Raw genomic sequence first — 19,293 nt, 5'->3', positions numbered from 1 at the left:
CAATGTCTGGATAATTTTTCAATTTTTTGTAGAGATGGGATCTCACTGTTGCCCAGGCTGGTCTTGAACTCCTGGGCTCAAGCAATCCTCCTGCCTCAGCCTCCTAAAGGCTAGGATTGCGTGTGCCATCCTCTCCCAGTGCTGGGATTACAGGATGAGCCACCTTGCCTGGCGAAATGTTAAGATTTCTTAGGAGTTATTGCCTCAATGCAGTAACTCTTGATAATTAAGGGCTTATACCTTGTGGTGGTCAAGATTGTAGTGGTTTTCTTTTGTCTTTTGAAGGTAAGTCTGTCTCCTATAGAATTTTGTTAATCTAACTTTCTGTGTGCACACTGCAGGCAAGATTAATGATGCCTACAAATGTTTTTGCTCAGGAGAGCTGTCTTAGTTGGATGGTTAAGAGGCATTGCTCTGCAGTCCAGCTCTGAGGGATCACACTTGCAGAGAAAGAATTTAGGCAGATAAGACTTAGGGAGACTATTTGGAAACTAGAAATGAGTTTAAAAGTAAAGAGAGGCCAGGCGCAGTGGCTCACGCCTGTAATCCCAGCACTTTGGGAGGCCGAGGCAGGTGGATCACCTGAGGTCAGGAGTTCAAGACCAGCCTGGCCACCATAGTGAAACCCTGTCTCTACCAAAAATAAAAAATTAGCTGGGCGTGGTGGCGCACGCTTATAATCCCAACTACCCGGGAGGCTGAAGCAGAATTGCTTGGACCCAGGAGGCGGAGGTTGCAGTCAGCTGAGATCACGCCAGCCTGGGAAACAAGAGTGAAACTGGTCTCAAAAACAAAACAAAACAAAAAAACAACTAGCCTGAGGTAAGAAGATGACTTGAGGCTGGGAGGCAGAGATTGCAGTGAACTGAGATGGCAGCACCACTGCACTCCAGCCTGGGTCATAGAGCCAGACCTTGTCTCAAAACAAGTAAGTAAAAATAAAGAGAAAATAATTCAGAATGGAAAGCTGAAGGACAAAAGGGCAAGGGCATTGCCTCATGAATAGGAGGAAGTGATACATGTGAAACTTGGTGAGATTACTGACAATCTCACATTTGAACACGGGGGTCATCAGAAGGACTTTGCCTTCCTCTTCCTTGCCATATTCCACCCTTGCCTTGGTGTTTTCTGGAGGGTCCTGATGTGCCTTCCTCTACCCAGAGAGCTTATACAAAGGGGAGTCTAGCGATTAAAGAGCACAGAGAGGTGAACAGTAACTCGTAGCAGAGGCACTCAGGAATCCTGCGCACACAGAGGAACATCATGGGTTACAAATGAAGTCTTTTGGTCAAAATTAACTTTATTTTTCAACTTCACAGGGATGTGATAATAAAATTGGCACACACAAAAAGGTACTGATATTGGACCTGATTAAAAAAATGCCTCTGGCCAGGTTGTAAAAAAAATGAACAAAGATAAACATAGAAGTTGGAGTTGTAAAAAAGTGAGTTGGAATTCGTTCTGCCATGATCTGTTTGACCAGAGGCAGCTTTTCCTCTCTAAGCCTATTTTACATCTGTCAGTAGATTTGAGATCACTCATTTTACCACTAACATTCTGAGCCTTTTGTCAGTGTCCCTTTGTGGCCATGTGAGAGACCACTGTGCTGGAGGCTGAGAAGGCCACAGTGGTTCAGGTGCTTTGAGGACCTAGTCTTGGCTCAATAGAGCCTCACTGGTGTTTGCTCAGATTGGGCAGCCTAGGCCCAAAGCCATTTGGCTAAACAGGCTGGTGACACCACACACAAACCTTAGGTGGCAAATAGGAAGGATCAGCACCTATTTTGGAGTCAGGAAGCCAATGAGGTACAGCTCCTCAATTCTGCTTCTATTTTTTTTTTTTTCTTTTCTTTTTTTTTTTTTTTGAGACAGGGTCTTGTTCTATCACCCTAGTCTGTAGTGCAGTGGAGATCTCAGCTCACTGCAGGCTTGACCTCCTGGGCCCAAGCGATCCTCCTGCCTGGACCTCCCAAAAGTGTTGGGATTACAGGCATGAGCCACTGCACCCAGCTTGCTTCTAATTTTCCTACCCAGGCTGTTTTAAACCAAGTTATCCAGCTAAGTTAAATGTGCCCAAATGGAAAACATCTAAATCTTCTGCAGCCCATTCTTCCCGTGTCTTTGTGTTGACAAACCTCTAACCTTCCACGTCTTTGTGTTGACAAACCTCTAACCTTCCATGTCTTTGTGTTGACAAACCTCTAACCTTCCACGTCTTTGTGTTGACAAACCTCTAACCTTCCATGTCTTTGTGTTGACAAACCTAACCTTCCATGTCTTTGTGTTGACAAACCTCTCCATGGGTGGTGCCTCTGACCCTATCCCAGCATGCCTTAGGACGCTCATCTCCTTGCTGTCTGTCATCCCCTCCCAAAACTAAATGTAGGCTCCCTCTTCCTAGTTTGAGGTTCTCTTCTCCCAGTGTCCAAAGTGATCAGTATGCCTAGAGTAGATGCTGCTGAAGAGGCAAAGAAGTAATCCCCCCACCTGGAAGCAAAGACTGTGGGTTGGAGGGGGAAACGGGTATGAGGGCTGATGATAAACCCTAGGAGTAAAGGCTCCTGAGGCATATTCCTATGTTTGCTCTCTGGAGAGATGGGCTAAACTGTGTTTATCTTTTAAAAACCAGATGATTAAAAAGTTATAGTTTAGTATTACACTGATAGGAATTTAGGATAATCTCTTCTAAAGCCTATTTGGTCTCCAGAAGGGTTAGATACTTGAACAAGAGTGGACAGAGTAAGATACCTAGCTATAGCAACAGCAGTCACAAACTGTTCTGTGGTTTTAATCTTCCTATTTCTGATTTAGAAGTATGAAGTGATCATATTTAATCTTTCTGCTCCTGCTAAAAAATACTAATGCTATAACATCATTTAGGTTATAGAAAGTTTGTGCTTATAGCCCTTACATTCTTTATGACTGAAATGTGTATCTTTCCTCATGATTGATAATTATCTCCCAATTTGGTCACTTATGCTAACTGCTATTTTATTAAACTTGAAATTTTAGGTTGGGAAGCAAAGGGAAACCACCAGACATGCCCTTTGTTTCTAGGGAGAAAAGACTAACCTGTCCCATCTGCTCACTTGCTTATGGAGCTAAAAGTAAGACTCCCAGTCCTAGGAATGTTCTGTTCCTGTGGGGTGGTTAAGAAGTGAAAAGAAGTGAATTAAAAGATGAAAGGGCTTTTAAATAGCCAGCAACTCTCTACCATCTGTTTTGGTAAGAGCTAGCACCTCTTTTTCTCTTTAGACCCTGGAGGGAATAAACCAAAATCAGTGGTTCCAGGATCCTTCAGAGCCAAAAGACTCCAATACCACAGTCTTGACCTTTGCCCTGCCTGCTTCTGAAACTGGAGAATGGCTTCTCCCAGCAGCCTAAGGCAGACATAGGTCATACCTATCCCTGGGCAGTGAGCTGAGCTCCTAGAGACTGAGTTGTGCTGGACCTCAGAATTCTAAACATTAATGATTCCTTGCTGTTATAATTCTTGCTCATCGGGTTCAACTGCTTTATCCCTCTGAGGTTTGCAAATGAGGATGGAGAAGGCACTGAGAAGTGGACCAGTGAGCTGAGCTCACCCTTTATATGAGTGGATTTTTGTGGTTTTTTTTTGAGATGGAGTCTTGCTCTGTCGCCCAGGCTGGGGTACAATGGCGTGATCTCAGCTCACTGCTACCTCCACCTCCTCAGTTCAAGAGATTATCCTGCCTCAGCCTCCTGGGTAGCTGGGATTACAGGCATGCACCACCACACCCGGCTAATTTTTCTCTTTTTAGTAGGGATGGGGTTTCACTATGTTGGTCAGGCTGGTCTCAAACTCCTGACCTCGTGATCTGCCTGCCTCGGCCTCCCAAAGTGCTGGGATTACAGGTGTGAGCCGCCACGCCCAGCATGAGTGAAACTTTAGTGTTAAATCTCTTCCTGACTCTGGGTTCAGTAGGTCCCTCCTCTTCTGTTACCCTCCTGGTTCTCTCTGCTCACCAACCACCTGCGTGTGCCAAACTAGAAAAAGGAAATAATTTACACCCCTGCCCCAACAGCTCCTTCCTTCCTTCTGGGGGCTTCTGTGTCCACCAAACTTTGGGTCTTAGAACTGTGGCTAGAAGATAAAAGGGAGGAGTTTGAGTCAGAGCCTTTATGTCCCCAAACCCACCCCCCTCTGAGTATTAAACTATAGTGGCATTGTCCCTCAAGCTCCCCTCTGCTTTGGCTCCAGAGTCTTCCTCCTCTTCTTCCAGACTGGACAGGGTGGCTGTTGTTATTGGTGAAGATAGGCATCTAGCCAGAGCTGCCCTGACTCCTTTAGTGAGCTGCAGGAACAAAATGGGGGCAGACAGTGAGGGAGACAAGCGGAGCTGAACCCACCAGAGATGCAGCAGTGAGGTTAAGGCCTTCTTCCAGCTGGAGGCTTTCCTCCCCTCTACTTTAGAGAAAGTTAGCTTGGGCCATGGTACTGAGGGGAAGCCCAGTGAGGTCAAAGGCCTGACCTGGCCACAGGACCAATAAAGAATCCTGCCTTTGCCATGGTGAACTCCATCCCACATGACTGGGAACACCTTCTGTTCACTCCCCACCCTACATGTCATCATTTCCATTGCGCTGCCCTCTTTCCTCCCTACCAGCCATCTTCTTGGGCTCAGATACTCACCGGATGATGTCGGCGAAGGCTGATAGCAGGGGCTTGGACTGGTACTCTATGCCATGCTTGGCACACAAGGACTGCACCAGGGGAGCCACTTTGTGGTAATTGTGTCGAGGCATCGTGGGAAAAAGACTTCAGGGAGAATGAACAGCAGGGAGTCAGTTCCTACTTCTCTGCTCCCACCTGTACCCTACACTTATACCCTCCCCAGGACCCTGCTTCCCCAGGCTCCCTACTCACTGGTGCTCAATCTGGAAGTTGAGGTGTCCACTGAACCAGTCATTGAAGGCAGACTTGTGGACATTGCATGTGGCCTGGAGCTGGAGGAAAAGGTCAGGGGAGAGCATGTTGAGTATCAGATGGAAAGGCCAGCCCAGCATTCTCCAGGTAAAGCTGGGTGAGGCAGGGACGTGAGACTGTCTTGGTCACTCCCTTCACATGGTAGCAGACAAGAGCCTCAGGCTAATGAGAAAATGCTGTTTGGGGACTTTTTGTTTTTGCTGTTTTCACCTACCCACCCTTTTCAATAGTTATGTTATGCTCCAGTCTTCTGCGTGACTGTCCCTTACCTGGGTGGAAACCCAGTCCATGTTCCGGTCATGATCAATGTGCATGGGGATATGGTTCATCTGTGAAACCCATACAAACCAGTTGCTTTCCAGGAACCTGTTGGATGTTACACAGACAAAAACAGTATACATAGAGCCCAGAATTCTGATTTCCCCCTCAGATAACTGCTCCAGCCTATCTACTTTCCCAAGCCAACTCCTGAAACACCCACTGTTACCCAAAGCCCCAGCACGGCCCCTAGACCAGACTGGTCACTCCCCAACATTTCCTTCACCAGTCCCTATCCGCCCCCACCAAATACTACCTGACTATGAAGAAAAGGCCCAGGAAGGCTTTCAGTCCCAATAGTGGCACATAAGTGAGGAAGAAGCGGATGTAGAAGGTGATCATCCACGCCAAGTCCTATAGTGAGGAAAGCAGTGAGCATAATAGTCACGCACAGCTCTTCCTCTTCCTGTCACCAGCTCTTTCTTTGTATGGTGCAGCCATTCTCCTGGGTATCCAAAGTCAGTCATCTTCAGCTTCTCAGGGGTCCAATCCTGCAATATCTAGTGCCGCTGCTCCTTTCTTCCATTCCCATTGGCACACCCCCAGCTCTTCTTGCCTGTCTCCTTCAAAAGTACCAAGGCCTACAAGGTCTCCTTGCCTCTAGCTCTTCCCAGCCAATCTAAATCCTTCAGCATGCCGCCAAATGAATATTCCAGGACCATAGCTCAGTCCATGCCAGTGCCCTGATCAAATCTCTCATTGCTTTTCTGTACACTGAACCAAGCACCATACTCTTCCCCTGACACTAGTCCTCCACAGTATGTCTGGTGGTCAAACTTACCCCCCATTTCCAGCTTTTCTGCTTGGAGTTCATCCCCACTGCCCCACCTCTGCCTGTCAGAAACCCCGCCCAGCCTCATGGCCAGCTAGAAAAGTGACTTTACAAAGCCAAGTGCAGTCAGGCCCCTTTTGGAGTCCCCAGAACCTATTGCCTGTACCTCTTTTCTGATTTAACAACCACATTCTGCTTCATCAGAAGTTTCCTTGAAAGTAGGTATTATCATTCATCTTGCCTATTCCCAACTCAGCCCCCTGGCATTATGCCCAGTACAAGAACCTCTGGAGACACTGGCTGCATGAAATTGCACATTGGGAATCAGGCTGCCTGCTAAGCTCAAATCATTTTGTCCCACTTAGAGAAGGTGAGGATCTGTGTCTGGTTCTATTAGTTTGCTCTAAATTAGGCCTGGAGTCAGCCTCAGTTTCCCCTGGGGAATCCCTATCCCCTACTCTGGGTGCTGGAGACAAGGACGTGGGCTCCTTGGGTCATGGATACTCACCACCCACTTCTTTCGCTGGACAACAAAATAGAAAATATACCACTGGAAGTAGAGAGGCATCAAGGCTGGGGGCCCAACTGGGGAGGAAACCAAGAGAAAGAGGAGGCATGAGCACAAGACGGTCATGAAAGGGCCAGTTGATGCTGGAGAGAGGGCCTCTAAAAGGGGACTGCCTTTTCCGATCATCCCTTCTGTCTCCCCTCCAGCTGCTTGAGTGCTCTGCAATCTACTGGAAACAGCAGGCACCGAAGGTGGGCATAAATCCAAGTATGGGGAGGGCAAAAACTCCCAAGAGGATGCCAGGGAAGGTGAGGGTCATGAGTGGCACTCTTCAGTGACAGGCAGCCTGGGAACTCAGGCCCCACGCATGGGACTTGCTCTGCTCCCACACCTTTATTATCTTTCATTTTTCTTCACTTTTGTACATACACACTCCATGGATCCCACACCTTTAAAAGGGTGCCAATACTCTCTTACTTACCTTGGCTACAGGCCTGTCCCTACAGTCATCTGTCCTTTGTTCCTGGCAGCTCCACCATGCAGGTGAAGGGGCAGGAGCAGGAAAGTGTGTGTGTGTTGGGAGGGACCCTGTGGATCCTTCACAGGCTGTGAAGCTCACTTCCTTAGACTAGGGAGATGGGCTTGTGCCACCCCAATCTGAAGGCCTGGAGGTCAGTCGTGGGAAGGAACAGAGGGGTCTCTCTTGAAAGAAAACTGGGAGTTGAAGAAGTGTTGCATTCTACATGCTGCCTCATTTCCTTTTCTGTAGCCCTTCTCTGTGGCACCTGATGCTACCTATAACTCCTAGCATGACAATGACCACCCACGGCTCCTCCATCTTGATGTGCCATGGATTCTAAAATCATTTCTTCCAGAGGTCTCTGGTCTACCCTTCTGCCCCATCCACCTTTCTCTATTAGTGATAGTTGGTGATAGGCAGTTAGGATGAATTCCTTCAAACTAAAATAAGATCAGTGGACTCCTTCCCTTCCTTCTTTAAAAAAATTGAAAATTTAAAGGCGTTTAAAGCTCATTTTAGGCATTACAGAGCAGAGTTGTTGTTGTTTTAAGAAACAGGATCTCACTCCATTGCCCAGGCTGGAGTGCAGTGGCACAATCAGAGTTTACTGCAGCCTCAAAACTCCTGGGCTCAAAGGATGCTCCCACCTCAGTTTCCCTCGTAGCTGGGACAGACTTTTAAAGCTGGGAATATATGGAGTCATCAGAAAGATCTTCTCAGTTCTAACAGCAATTCCTGTCTCCTCAGGACCCATACTTCCAGAACTATCTGTACCTTTGTTCCTGAGGGGGTTGGACTGGGCTCTACCAGGTTACCTTGACCCATCTTGACAAAGTTTAAGATAAGGTTGAGGGTAAAGCAAGAGGTCTCTCTACACTCCAAACACCCAGCTTCCTAGTGGAAACTGGGGTTGGATGGGAGGAACTAGTTTGCCCCCAACCAAATAACCTTCGGCCAATCATCAGCCTAACTTCACTTCCCTCAGTTGAAATGGCAAACTGCTCTCATGCAGGGAGTAACTGGGGGTGAGGGTGGGGTACTTCCTGTAGCCCCTTTCCTTAAAATACCATAATCCCTTGGAGAGCCACATCCTCCTCATTCCCTCAGCATTCCCTCCTGAGGCAGCTCCCCTGTGTTGGATGGGGACACTCACTCAGGAAGAAGTATTTGTGCTGGTGGTTGTACGGCATATATTTTTTCTTCTGTTTCCCAAGCTGTGAAGAAAAGCAAACACATGAGCATTCAGAGACCAGTGATTCCTCCCTCTGTGACCTTGACCTTTCCCTGCTTGGAAGTTTAGGCCTCCTCCAGGGCTGACAGCTTGTTGGTGCTATTGGAAAGCTCCAAGAGGCCCAGCCTTACCTCCAGCACATGGAACATGAAGCCCTAGGCTGTAATCTGCAGAGCGTGTCACACCATGGACTGCAGCTGGATGGCCCATGCTCACATGAGGGATGTGCCCAGCACAGAGTCTACAGGACCACAGGCCCACTTGTGTTCATTCTCTTTGTCATAAGGTTTCCAGGCCCCACTGCCCTCTCCCCTTTCTCCCATTGTGCTTATTTATTTATTTATTTTTTAGACGGAGTCTCACTCTTGTTGCCCAGGCTGGAGAGCAATGGCATGATCTCGGCTCACCACAACTTCCGCCTCCCTGGGTTCAAGTGATTCTCCTGCCTCAGCCTCCCGAGTAGCTAGGATTACAGGCATGTGCCACCACACCCAGCTAATTTTGTATTTTTAGTAGAGATGGGGTTTCTCCATGTTGTTCAGGCTGGTCTCGAACTCCTGACCTCAGGTGATCCACCCACCTTGGCCTCCCAAAGTGCTGGGATTACAGGCGTGAGCCACTGTGCCCAGCCACCATCGTACTTTTTGACATCAGAATGTCCATGGACAACCATATCTGCCCCATACAGGTTAAGTATTCCCTCTATATCCAGCCCCTAATCCTCCCCATCACAATCTTTTGGTCTCTTGACTTCAACATGGTCTCTTGACTTCAGGGGATTTTATCAAATCCCCTGAAGGCTAGTTTGGCAAATATTTCTGGAAAAGACACCAAGAACAATTTGGCAGTCTGAAGGTTCCAGCAGTTTTCCCTAGTAGGTGGTGGTTATTTTTTATATTTTTATAAGCTGAGCTGCTGAAGAGACAGGCTGGAGCCACCATGTCAACCAGCCAGCCTAGAACCCCTGGTGTGGGCTCACAAACAAGACAGCAAAGTTCTGCTGTCTCACTCCATGAGTGTCTGTATCACACTCCAATTAGTTCAGGTAACTAGACTAACCACAAGGGCACAAGAGGAGCACTCAACCCCTGAGCAGAGCTCTAGCTCACCCTTCCATGTGTCCACAAGTTCATTTATTGAGAGCTTATCCTGTGCAAGGCACTTCAGCTAGATGAAGCATGCTTTCTACATTAACAGATTCAAGTACTTGAGCACCTACTGTGTGCCAGGCTGTGTTCTACATGCTCAGGATACAGAGGTGAACAATACAGACTTCCCACCCTCTTGGAGCTTATAACCTTAGGGGATGAAGCTAGTGATAAATTTGTAAACAGAGACTGGGTGCAGTGGCTCACGCCTGTAATCCTAGCACTTTGGGAGGCTGAGGTGGGTGGACTGCATGAGCCCAGGAGTTCGAGACCAGCCTGGGCAACATGGCAAAACCACATCTCTACTAAAAACACAAAAATTAGCCAGGCTTGGTGGCACGCCCCTGTAGTCCCAGCTGGTCAGGAGGCTGAGGCAGGAGACTCTCTTGAACGCGGGAGGTGGAGGTTGTAGTGAGCTGAGACCGCACCATTGCACTCCAACCTGGGTGACAGAGTGAGACTCTGTCTCAAAAAAAAAAAAAAAAAAAAAAAAAGGTTTGGGACCCAAAATAGCCTTTCTTCACCCCTGCCAGCTATGAGGCTGAGGATGGGCTGCCTGTTAGTGAATGCCTGGGCAACAGACTGCTTGGTTCCACCCCTCTGGGGATGTTGATGCCTGTGCTGACCCTATGACATCCACATCAGTGCCTCTCAAAATTCCTGGAGGACAAGGAGGGGCAGGGGACACTGACTGAAATAGAACCCTTCTGACCACCAAGGGTCTAAACATAATGGGGCAAGTTATAGGGGTCATAAAGGCATTTGCCTTTCAAGGAGGAAGCAATGGATGGGGCTCCTTTCCATAACAGTTCCACAATAGGAGGCCACCCTGGTGGGGTGGGGCTCTGCCCCACTCATCCCACCAAACAAGGGTGCCCCTCTTTCCATTTTCCCTCAGTTGTTCAAGATGGGGTGATTTTCACCACCACATCCAGGTCCTCAGCAAGCCTTGTTTACACTGCCTCCAAAACATATCCCAAATCCATTGGCTTCACCTGCTCCTCCCTGGTCTGTTCTGGACTTGCTCCAGCCTCCTCTCTGAGGTTATATCTGTGATTATACCTGCCCTCTATAATTCATCCTCTCCACCTCCAGCCAGAGCAAGCCTTTTAAAGTGCAAAGCAGATTGCTGTACCCACCAGAAACCCTCCAGTGACTTCCCACTGCTATTGGAATAAAACCCAAACTTCTTGCCACACCATTACCATGGCTTTCTAAGGCCCTATATGATCTGGCCCCTCCCTAGTTTTCTGGTCTTCTCATTCTCTCATTGCTTACTGTCCCTGAACATCCAGGAGCCTTTGTACTTGACTGTTCTCTCTGTTCCAAATGTTCCTTCCCTGAATTTTTGCAGTGCTGGCCCTTTTCATCATTCAGGTCTCAGTTCAGATGTCAGCACCTGAAGAAGGCCATATCTGATCATGACTACCTCTCAGTTTCTGTCATATTTTACTTTTTTTAATCTGTAAGTCACCTTGAGCTCTGTTTATGTATTTTTTGGTTTTAATCTTTTTAAAAAATTATTATTTTTACACACAGGGTCACGCTGTTATCCAGGCTGGAGTGCAGTGGCGTGATCATACTCACTGCAGCCTTCACCTCCTGGGCTCAAGCGATGCTCCTACCTCAGCCTCCCAAATAGCTGGGACCACTGGCACGTGCCAATTGCGTCCCTTCATTCTCTATTTTTGATATCTGCTGATAGGAATTTCCTGAAAACCCAAGTACCAGGAAGCAGTAAAGGTGGTGGTGTGAGATGGTTCCCTTCCACTTAACCTGCTCATGTCTTTTTTTAAACCCTCTGTAGTGACAGTAGAAATGCACAAGCCCCATGCTACTGCCCAGCAAATAACCACACTGCCCTTGAAGCAGCCACGGGAGTCAGACGGCGGGCAGGGCTGCTTCATCATCCGCACAGTACTGACTGTAATGGTATCGGACATGTAACAAGCCCAAGTCCATGCTCATGAGATGGAAAAATAAGAGCATTATGGACAGGTGAGGCATGAGCCTCAAGCTATGAGCTCCTCATGCTGGGCCAGCCAGTGCTGCCAAAGCCCTTTCAAAGTTCTCACGGCCAGGGGTGAGAGGAGAGCCAGGCTACCTTGGACTCATGCCTAGAACTGAAATGTGTTTTAACGACAAATTAATTCCTGGCAAGCTGAAACATCATAAACTGGAGGAGGGGACCTGGAAGAACTCTGCAGCCTAGAGGCTTGGGACAAAGGGCTTTAAATTAACTTTCCAAAGATCGCTGCTGGCCTTTCAGAACCTTCCATTGCCTAATGCTCACTAAAAGTTCACCAGATCTCCCACTTTGATGTCCCCCAGGAATAATGCCTGGGGGCATTATTCCTTCAGCAGCTACATTATTTCTGCTTACAATCTCAGATGACAACTCAAACCCAACGGTGACCACCCAGGAAGTCAGGCTGGGGATCAGCAGGGTGGGAAGAAGTACTCAGTGAATGAATGTTCCAGATAACTGGACATCAAAGAAGAGTAAGACAGTCCAGCCCTGGACAGAGAAGACTGTGACAAGAAGGCTACCTAAGTGTGGGAGAGAAATACAAAGTGCAAGGGGAATGCTTGCCTGGGACAAGAGTGTCAAAAAATCACCTCCAGGAGGTGCCATCAGCACCTTCAAGGATAGGCCACCTCATCCTTTGGATGCTTCTGGTCATCCTCTGGATCCTTTGCAAAATGAGGTGCCTTTTATGCAGAAACGGTTTGCTGACTGAACGGTCTAAGGAGGATGGTGATTCCCTCCTGGGCAGCCCCCATTTATTGCCTGTTGCCTTCTAGAACTTCCAAAATGGCAAAAGCTCCAGTTAGCCCAGCTCCAGTGTCTTGCCCACATTGACAACATTGTGGGCACCTTCCCCAACCCCCCTATGTTGGCTGCCTCCTATTCCCCAAGACCTTTCCACTGATACCTCCACTCACCTCCACAGACAGGATCTTCCCCAAGGCAAAGAAGAAGGGATGCATGTTGATGTCTGGGTCTTTGCGGAAGCAGTTGGGCTTGGCATGGTGCTGGAAGTGCAAGTGGTTCCACCAACTGGCAGGGGCCCCCTACAGAAAAGCAGGGACACGAGTATGAAAACCTTCCCCCAAGGCAGCCCTTCATTGCCTGGAGTTTCAGAGAGCCCCTCCCCATCCCACTGACCTTCAGGTGGCCAATCACAAAATGATGTAGCAGATGGTTCCACTTTGAGGTGCTGAAGACCGACCGGTGCCCAAAGTCATGCTGTAGCCAGCCAGCCTGGACCTAGGTGAGAAGAGTCAATGCTGAGAGCAGTCCACCAGCCCCAGTGTCCCCTTCACTGACCTCTGTGCCTCCTTCAGCCTCTCCCACTTCCTTCATCTGCTAAGGCCTATGATGCACCTCAGGAGTCAGGAAACATGGGTCCTAGTTCTGCCTCTGCCACTGACTCACACGTGAGTTGGGGCAAATCACCATCCCTTCTCTGTTCTTCAGTTTCGCCAGCTCCAAAGCTCATGACTTTTTTTTTTTGAGACAGTTTTGTTCTTGTTGCCCAGGCCGGAGTGCAATGGTGCGGTTTCATATCACTGCAACCTCCACCTCTTGGGTTCAAGTAATTCTCCTGCCTCAGCCTCCCAAGTAGCTGGGATTACAGGTGCCCGCCACCATGCCTGGCTAATTTTTTTTGTATTTTTAGTAGAGTTGGGGGTTTCACCATGTTCCCCAGGCTGGTCTCGAACTCCCAACCTCAGGTAATCTGCCCACCTCGGCCTCCTAAACTGCTGGGATAACAGGCATGAGCCACCACACCTGGCCTGTTTTGAGAGCGAGTCTCGCTCTGTTGCCCAGGCTGGAGTACAATGGTGCCATCTCGGCTCACTGCAACTTCTGCTTCCCAGGTTCAAGCAATTCTCCTGCCTTGGCCTCCCGTGTAGCTGGGATTACAGGCACCCGCCACCACTCCCAGCTACTTGTTGTATTTTAATAGAGATGAGGTTTCACCATGTTGGCCAGGTGGTCTCGAACTCCTCGCCGCAAATGATCTGCCCGCCTTGGCCTCCCAAGGTACTGGTATTACAGGCGTGAGCCACCGTGCCTTTTTGTATGTTTAGTAGAGGTGGAGTTTCACCACATTGGCCAGGCTGGTCTTGAACTGGTATCAAGTGATCCAACCACCTTGGCCTCCGAAAGTGCTGGGATTACAGGCATAAACCACCACGCCCGGCCTGAAGCCCATGACTTATGATGGACTGACATCCAGAATATAGAAAGGACTCAAACGTGAGCAGAAGGCTTGCCAAATGGGTCCTGACGGTCAAGAATTAGCACTCAATCATTATTAACATGTTGGGCAATGTCAGTGGTGGGGAGGGAGCCAGGCTTTGCTAAAAAACCAGAAATTTGGTTCTTGGCACAGGTGGGCTGTGGCAGAGGACAAACCATGTAGAAAGAAGGGAACCCTTGGAGAAGCAGCTAAAAAGGCAGTGAGAGAAATGAACATGCCCATGTGGCTAAAGAGCAGACAGGCCAAGACAGTGGAATGCATGTTCCTGCACTCTCCTGCATACCTTCAGATCTGCCCTACTTGGAGGGCAGGAATTCTTGGCCTTCCTCAAACACTGAAGGAGCTTTCCCCAGGGATACTGAGCATTGATGTGCACTTGACAAGCCAAAGGCTCTCACCTGAACTGCACTGAGCAGCACCGCACAGAGGAGGAAGGGCAAAAATGACGTCCCAAAGATCCAAAGGGTGAGCCAGGCTGCACCATCCAGCAGCAAGATGTGCAGCAGGTACAGCAGGAAGAACACATGGTTGGCCTTCATGAGCCCCATCCGCTCCACTGTGGCCCGCAGCTCCCGGAACTCATCAGTCAGCTCTTTCTGCAGAAGAGGAGGAGCTGTTATTCTTCTCATCTGCACCCCAACGCTACTGGAGACAAGGGCCCTCTCAGGCTCAAGGACCTCCCACTGAGGTAGCTGTAGGAAGTCCACAGTCCTAGGCAAAGATACCATGACAATGAGGATGACAGGAGGAGGTGCTATGGGATAGTGCCTAAGAGTTCAGAGGACTTAAGTCCTTGCTCTGCCATTTACTAACTGTGTGATCCTTGGCTGTGTTGCTTAACCTCCCTGAGCCTGTTATCTCATCTGTAAATGTGTGAGAGTTATGAGTTTATGCTTGGCGCATAGTAAGTGCTCATATTGATGATAAAAATGATGGAAGCCATGGTAGTGGCAGCCTTGGGAGAGCCATAGGTTGCAAAGTTACGCTCTCTTGGGCCTGTGACCTCAGGACTATGCAAAAGAAGCAGGGAACTCAAGACTCCCCAGAGCTACTACTGAATGACTACTATGACTGTGATCCCATCTAGACTGCCCTTCTATCTCCTCTCTGTCCCCCTCAACAACCAAGAGTTGCCACATAGCAAACACAGGGTCTCACATTCTTGGTGGGCTCAAAGCTGGGCTGCTCCGGAGACAGTTCTCCAATCAGGAGAGAGTTCATATACTTCTTCACAAGGCCCTTGTTGATGTGGAAGGCCACAAAGGGATCCTGCAAGTGCAGGGAGAAGATGAAAGGTGAGGGAGCCAGCCCCCTGGACTCTGGCAGTGTTCACACCAAAGGCCATTCTCCTGCCTGCCAGAAGGCTTTACCCAAGTTGAAGTGAGAGGTGAAGCCAGATAGACTTCCTGGGTCGAGTGGGGACTTGGAGAACTTTTCTGTAGCTAGAGTTTTATAAAATGCACCTATCAGTGATCTGTAAAAACACACCAATCTACACTCTGTAGCTAGCTAGAGGTTTAGTAAAATGGACCAATCAGCACCCTGTAAAATGGACCAATCAGTGCTCTGTAAAATGGACCAATCAGTAGGACACGGGCGGGGACAAATAAGGGAATAAAAGCTGCTCCCCCCCCCCCCCCCTCCCCCCCCAACACAGCAGCCACAACCTATGGTCCCCTTCCACCTGTGGAATCTTTGTTCTTTGCTCTTCACAGTAAATCTTGCTGCTGCTCACTCTTTGGGTGCCACCTGTAAGAGCTGTAACACCACGAAGGTCTGTGGCTTCATTCTTTAAGTCAGCCAGACCATGAACCCACCCAAAGGAACCAACTCCCGACACAGAAGCACAGGCCATCTCCCTTGGCCCAGCTGCCTTTTGAGGGTGCTCATACCCTTCCCAGGTGTCCACAGTTTAAGATCACCCAGCATCTGCTCTAGTTAGAAGGGTCCATCAAGGAATGGGAAGCATTGGCTGAGGGGGACCACCAAGGAACACTTGCCTGGGCTAGCTTTTCTCCTGGGTGTGTCCACAGAGAGCTTTTGCCCAAGAATTTCAGTATAGGTGAGAAACAGGAGGGATGGGTGGGGCTGTGTCGGCAGTTGGTTCCTTCAGGTGGGTTCATCTCACTGACCAAGAATGAAGCCATGGACCTTCATGGTGTTACAGCTCTTAAAGGTGGCACAGACCGAAAGAGTGAGCAGCAGCAAAATTTAGTGTGAAGAACAAAAGAACAAAGCTTCCACAGTGCTGAAGAGGACCCAACGGGTTGCCGCGGCTGACTGGGGTGGCCAGCTTTTATTCTCTTAGTTGCCCCTGCCCATGTCCTGCTGATTGGCCCATTTTACAAACCTCTAGCTAGCTACAGAGCGTCGATTGGTGCGATTTTACAGAGCACTGATTGGTGCATTTTACAAACCTCTAGCTAGCTACAGAAAAGCTCTCTAGGTCCCTACTAGACCCCGGAAGTTCAGCTGGTTTCACCTCTCAGGGCTATGAGACTTCCATTTCTTCTTGCCCGTCTTTTAGTAAGTCCCTTTCCTCTCTTAGCTGGAGTTCTCCAAAAACCACAAAGAGAAAGACTGCCCTATGTCCGAACTGGGGCACTTGCATTTCTTCCTTTTCCCTCCACCGTTGTTCTTGGTAGGGGTCCACATTTCCCTAAGCACTGTGGCCACCTCCTGCCCCAAGGCAACTAATTTGGGTTGTGCAAGGTAAGGTCCATAGCGGTAAGATTCACGTCCACCAGTCAAGCAGCCCCGGACCCTGTAAGCGATGCGGCGTGTGGGGCGGGGGCCGGGGCGGAGCCGGCGGCCGGTGGCACCACACATCCGGACCAATGGCCGTCCCTGCCGCGGCATCCCGCGCCCCAAATCACACTGCGGGAAGCTCCAGCATTGGTGCCTGTTTCGTCTGCGCATGCGCCGGCCCACGCCTGCGTCCTCGGCCGCGGTCAGGGCTCCCGAGTGGTCGCTCTGGTTGACCCGCGCAAGCTCTGGCCTCGCCTTCTAGGCTGGTCGCCTTAGGGTGGGGCGGGTCTTCGCCCCGCAGCATCTAAGCTCTGCTGCGACGTTATGGGAACCCTGGTGACCCGCGGCGCACTCTGGGACGCCAGGGTAGTGGATAGGGACAGTGGAGGGCGTCACGCTGCAGGGCACGAGATCAGAAAGGATGCAAGAGGAGGGGACGCCATTCTGGCCGCCAAGGGGGAAACGCGGTGAAGCGAACGCCCGGACTTTCGAGTTCCCAGGGCTGAGTCCCCAGCACTCCAATCCAGCAGAGGCGCCGGGGCCTTAACTCTGAGGGCTGTGGTCTAGAAAGACAAGCAGCAGGCCCGGGGCTGGGGCGCGCGCCGACCCCACAGTGAGACCAAGGGAAGAAGGGACGGGACCCCGCGAAGGGCCTAGCGCCCCAGAGCGTAAACAGCGGCCTGCTCCGCGGAATAGCTTAAGACTTCGCTGGCCTGCGGCTCACTGGCCTCCCCGGCGAATCGAGGACAGCTCTGGGGGTCCTCGCTAAGTGTATGCCATTCCCAATCCCTTCTGTGCGCCAGCCGACGCTTGCCCTCCCCGAACAGTACTGTCCCTTTCGCGTCTTCCAGTCTTCACACGACGCAGGGGTCCCCAAGGCAGCGGTCTCCCCAAGCTTCCCGTTTCAGCCCCATCCTCGAGAATGGTCTCCTTTCCTGCTCCCTTTCCGCTCCTGCTGGCGAGTGGAGACCCGCACCTAGATCCAGACGCGGCTGCGCTGCCCCTCCTAGCCATCGAGACAGGGTGTGACTCCCTCCCCTGGCCACTGACCCCCTCCCTCCCCAGGCGGCCTGCATCCTTGCTCTCCTTCCTCCTAGCCCACCCAGCCCGGGGTCCTGTCCTCGCCCGGAGACCTGAGGCTCGGGGCTGCAGACGGAATGCACGACTGGGCGGCGGGGCCCTTTGTTTGTGTGTGCGTGTTGCTGGCCTCCATCCCCACTCCCCAGACTCCACTTCTCAGGGCCTCTCTCTCGCCTTTGCATCCCGCATCAGCAGGACACCCAATCACCGGGCAACAGGTATGCTCAGGCGCCTCCGGGCTTTCCTCCGAATTAGTCGGTGTTTGGCTCGGGGTGCGTAACTCTGTCTCGCCTGCACTCTGCCTCCGGTCCCGCCCTCTCCTGTGCCCCCGCTTGGCTGCGCTCACCGTGGCATCCTGCCCGGCGTAGTGGCTGATGACCCGGGAGCCCCCTGGATGCCGGCGGGTGAACTCGCTGATGTTGTACACCTTACGGTCGATCACTAGCCACCGCTCTTCGCACCCCGAGCGCTGCGCCACCTCGTCCCAGGTGAAGTAGCGCGGGGTAGGTCCCTGAACCGGGGTCTCGGCGGCCACCGGGTCGGGGGCCATGGCTAGCCTGGCGACGTCGGGCGCCGGCTCAGCAGGGGCTGTCAAGCGCGTGCTCTGGGTCCGCGGGCTGCAGGAGTGGGTTTGCTGGCGCGCGCCCAGAGCCAGCCGCTTGCGCGCGGACCTCCGGCCCTAGCAGCGCGGACCTCCGGCCCTCGCAGCGCGCGTTCCCATTGGCCGAGCTTCGTGGCGCGGGGAGCGAGACCCCGCCCCCCGGCGGGTCTTTTGGGCAACTCACAGCGGGGCGGGCAACTCACAGCGGGGCGGGCAACTCACAGCGGGGCGGGCAACTCACAGCGGGGTGGCCAACACGCGCCCCCTCGCGGGCTCCCTAAAGGCGTCGCCGCCGGATTCCACTTCCTGACGTCAGGCGGTCGTCACGGCGTTGGCTCCCAGGGGGCGCCGCGGTGGGAATAGCGGTTCCCCTGCAGGCCTCGGGTGCCGGGCCTGGCCGGACCGGGTCTGGCGGGGCCGCGTTCCAGGAGTGGATGGACGGAGGGTCCAGGGCTGCGGGGTGGCCGCAGGAAGGGTGGTCGGCCCCGGGGCCGGGGCCGAGGCTTTTCTTGCACGAGGCTGCCCGGGCGGTTGCGGACATCATCTTTAGGCTGTGGATGCCTTCGCCGGGGTCTCCAGACGATGACCTTCCAGGGATGGAAACTATTGCCTCCTCGCCACGTCGTCCCGCCAATTGTGCTGCCCGAAGTAGAAGCCTGAGAGCCCTTGAAAGTTGCAGTTATCTTGTGAAAAACATATTTAGGGTTTCTTGGGCTTGATGGTGGTTGGGGGAGGGCTGTTAATGCTTTAATTTGTTCAATGAAACATTTAAAATGCCCCACAATTTTTATAACCCTGTTTGCCATATATATATATATATATATAAACACTGGAATCCTTGAGTGATGATCCTAGCATCTCCTGACCCTTAGGTGTTTCACCTGAAAAACCTGGGTCTTCAAGCTGAGGCATTTCTGTTCTAGCCAGGAGGCGCCTGGGAGCCCTGGGAGACTTTATAAGCAAAGAGATTTGGCATTTAGATATCTGCGTTTTAGAAAGAGGAGTGGGAACGCACCCAAAAGTGGGGATGCCAGTTAGGAAGCTGTTCTAAAGAGTTCTAAAGAGACCCAGAGTTTAGGTCCAAAATTTTATTTATTCAACAAACACTATAAAGCACTTACTGCGTTTTGCAAACCTTAACTCAATTTA

At 50.9% G+C, this 19,293-nt stretch overlaps 1 protein-coding gene and 1 long non-coding RNA gene across 3 annotated transcripts; both read right to left on the bottom strand.

Annotated features, from left to right (window-relative positions):
• Positions 1-1,280: 1,280 nt before the first annotated feature.
• LOC111524322 lies at positions 1,281-3,750 on the bottom strand. The gene is made up of 2 exons (XR_002725759.1): positions 2,293-3,750; positions 1,281-2,262 (listed from the first exon to the last, which is right to left on the bottom strand). It is a non-coding gene; the product is annotated as an uncharacterized LOC111524322 (long non-coding RNA).
• A 371-nt stretch (positions 3,751-4,121) lies between these two features.
• Positions 4,122-18,343, bottom strand: FADS1 (fatty acid desaturase 1). 2 transcript variants are annotated; one of them, XM_023189473.2, is made up of 12 exons: positions 17,890-18,343; positions 14,874-14,984; positions 14,114-14,311; positions 12,614-12,715; positions 12,391-12,519; positions 8,219-8,279; positions 6,546-6,622; positions 5,522-5,619; positions 5,217-5,313; positions 4,888-4,967; positions 4,654-4,779; positions 4,122-4,315 (listed from the first exon to the last, which is right to left on the bottom strand). In XM_023189473.2, exons 1-12 carry the CDS (start codon positions 18,091-18,093, stop codon positions 4,264-4,266), a joined length of 1,335 nt encoding a protein of 444 aa, XP_023045241.1. In that variant the 5' UTR covers positions 18,094-18,343; the 3' UTR covers positions 4,122-4,263. The 2 variants fall into 2 exon arrangements, with proteins under 2 accessions (XP_023045241.1, XP_023045242.1); XM_023189474.2 differs by lacking the exon at positions 14,874-14,984 and having other exon boundaries at positions 17,890-18,322.
• Positions 18,344-19,293: the final 950 nt, after the last annotated feature.

Source organism: Piliocolobus tephrosceles, chromosome 13, assembly GCF_002776525.5.
Source record: "Piliocolobus tephrosceles isolate RC106 chromosome 13, ASM277652v3, whole genome shotgun sequence".
Taxonomy (NCBI): Eukaryota; Metazoa; Chordata; class Mammalia; order Primates; family Cercopithecidae; genus Piliocolobus; species Piliocolobus tephrosceles.
Note: the sequence above shows the minus strand (reverse complement) of the source record. Positions and strands in the feature narration are given on the sequence as shown.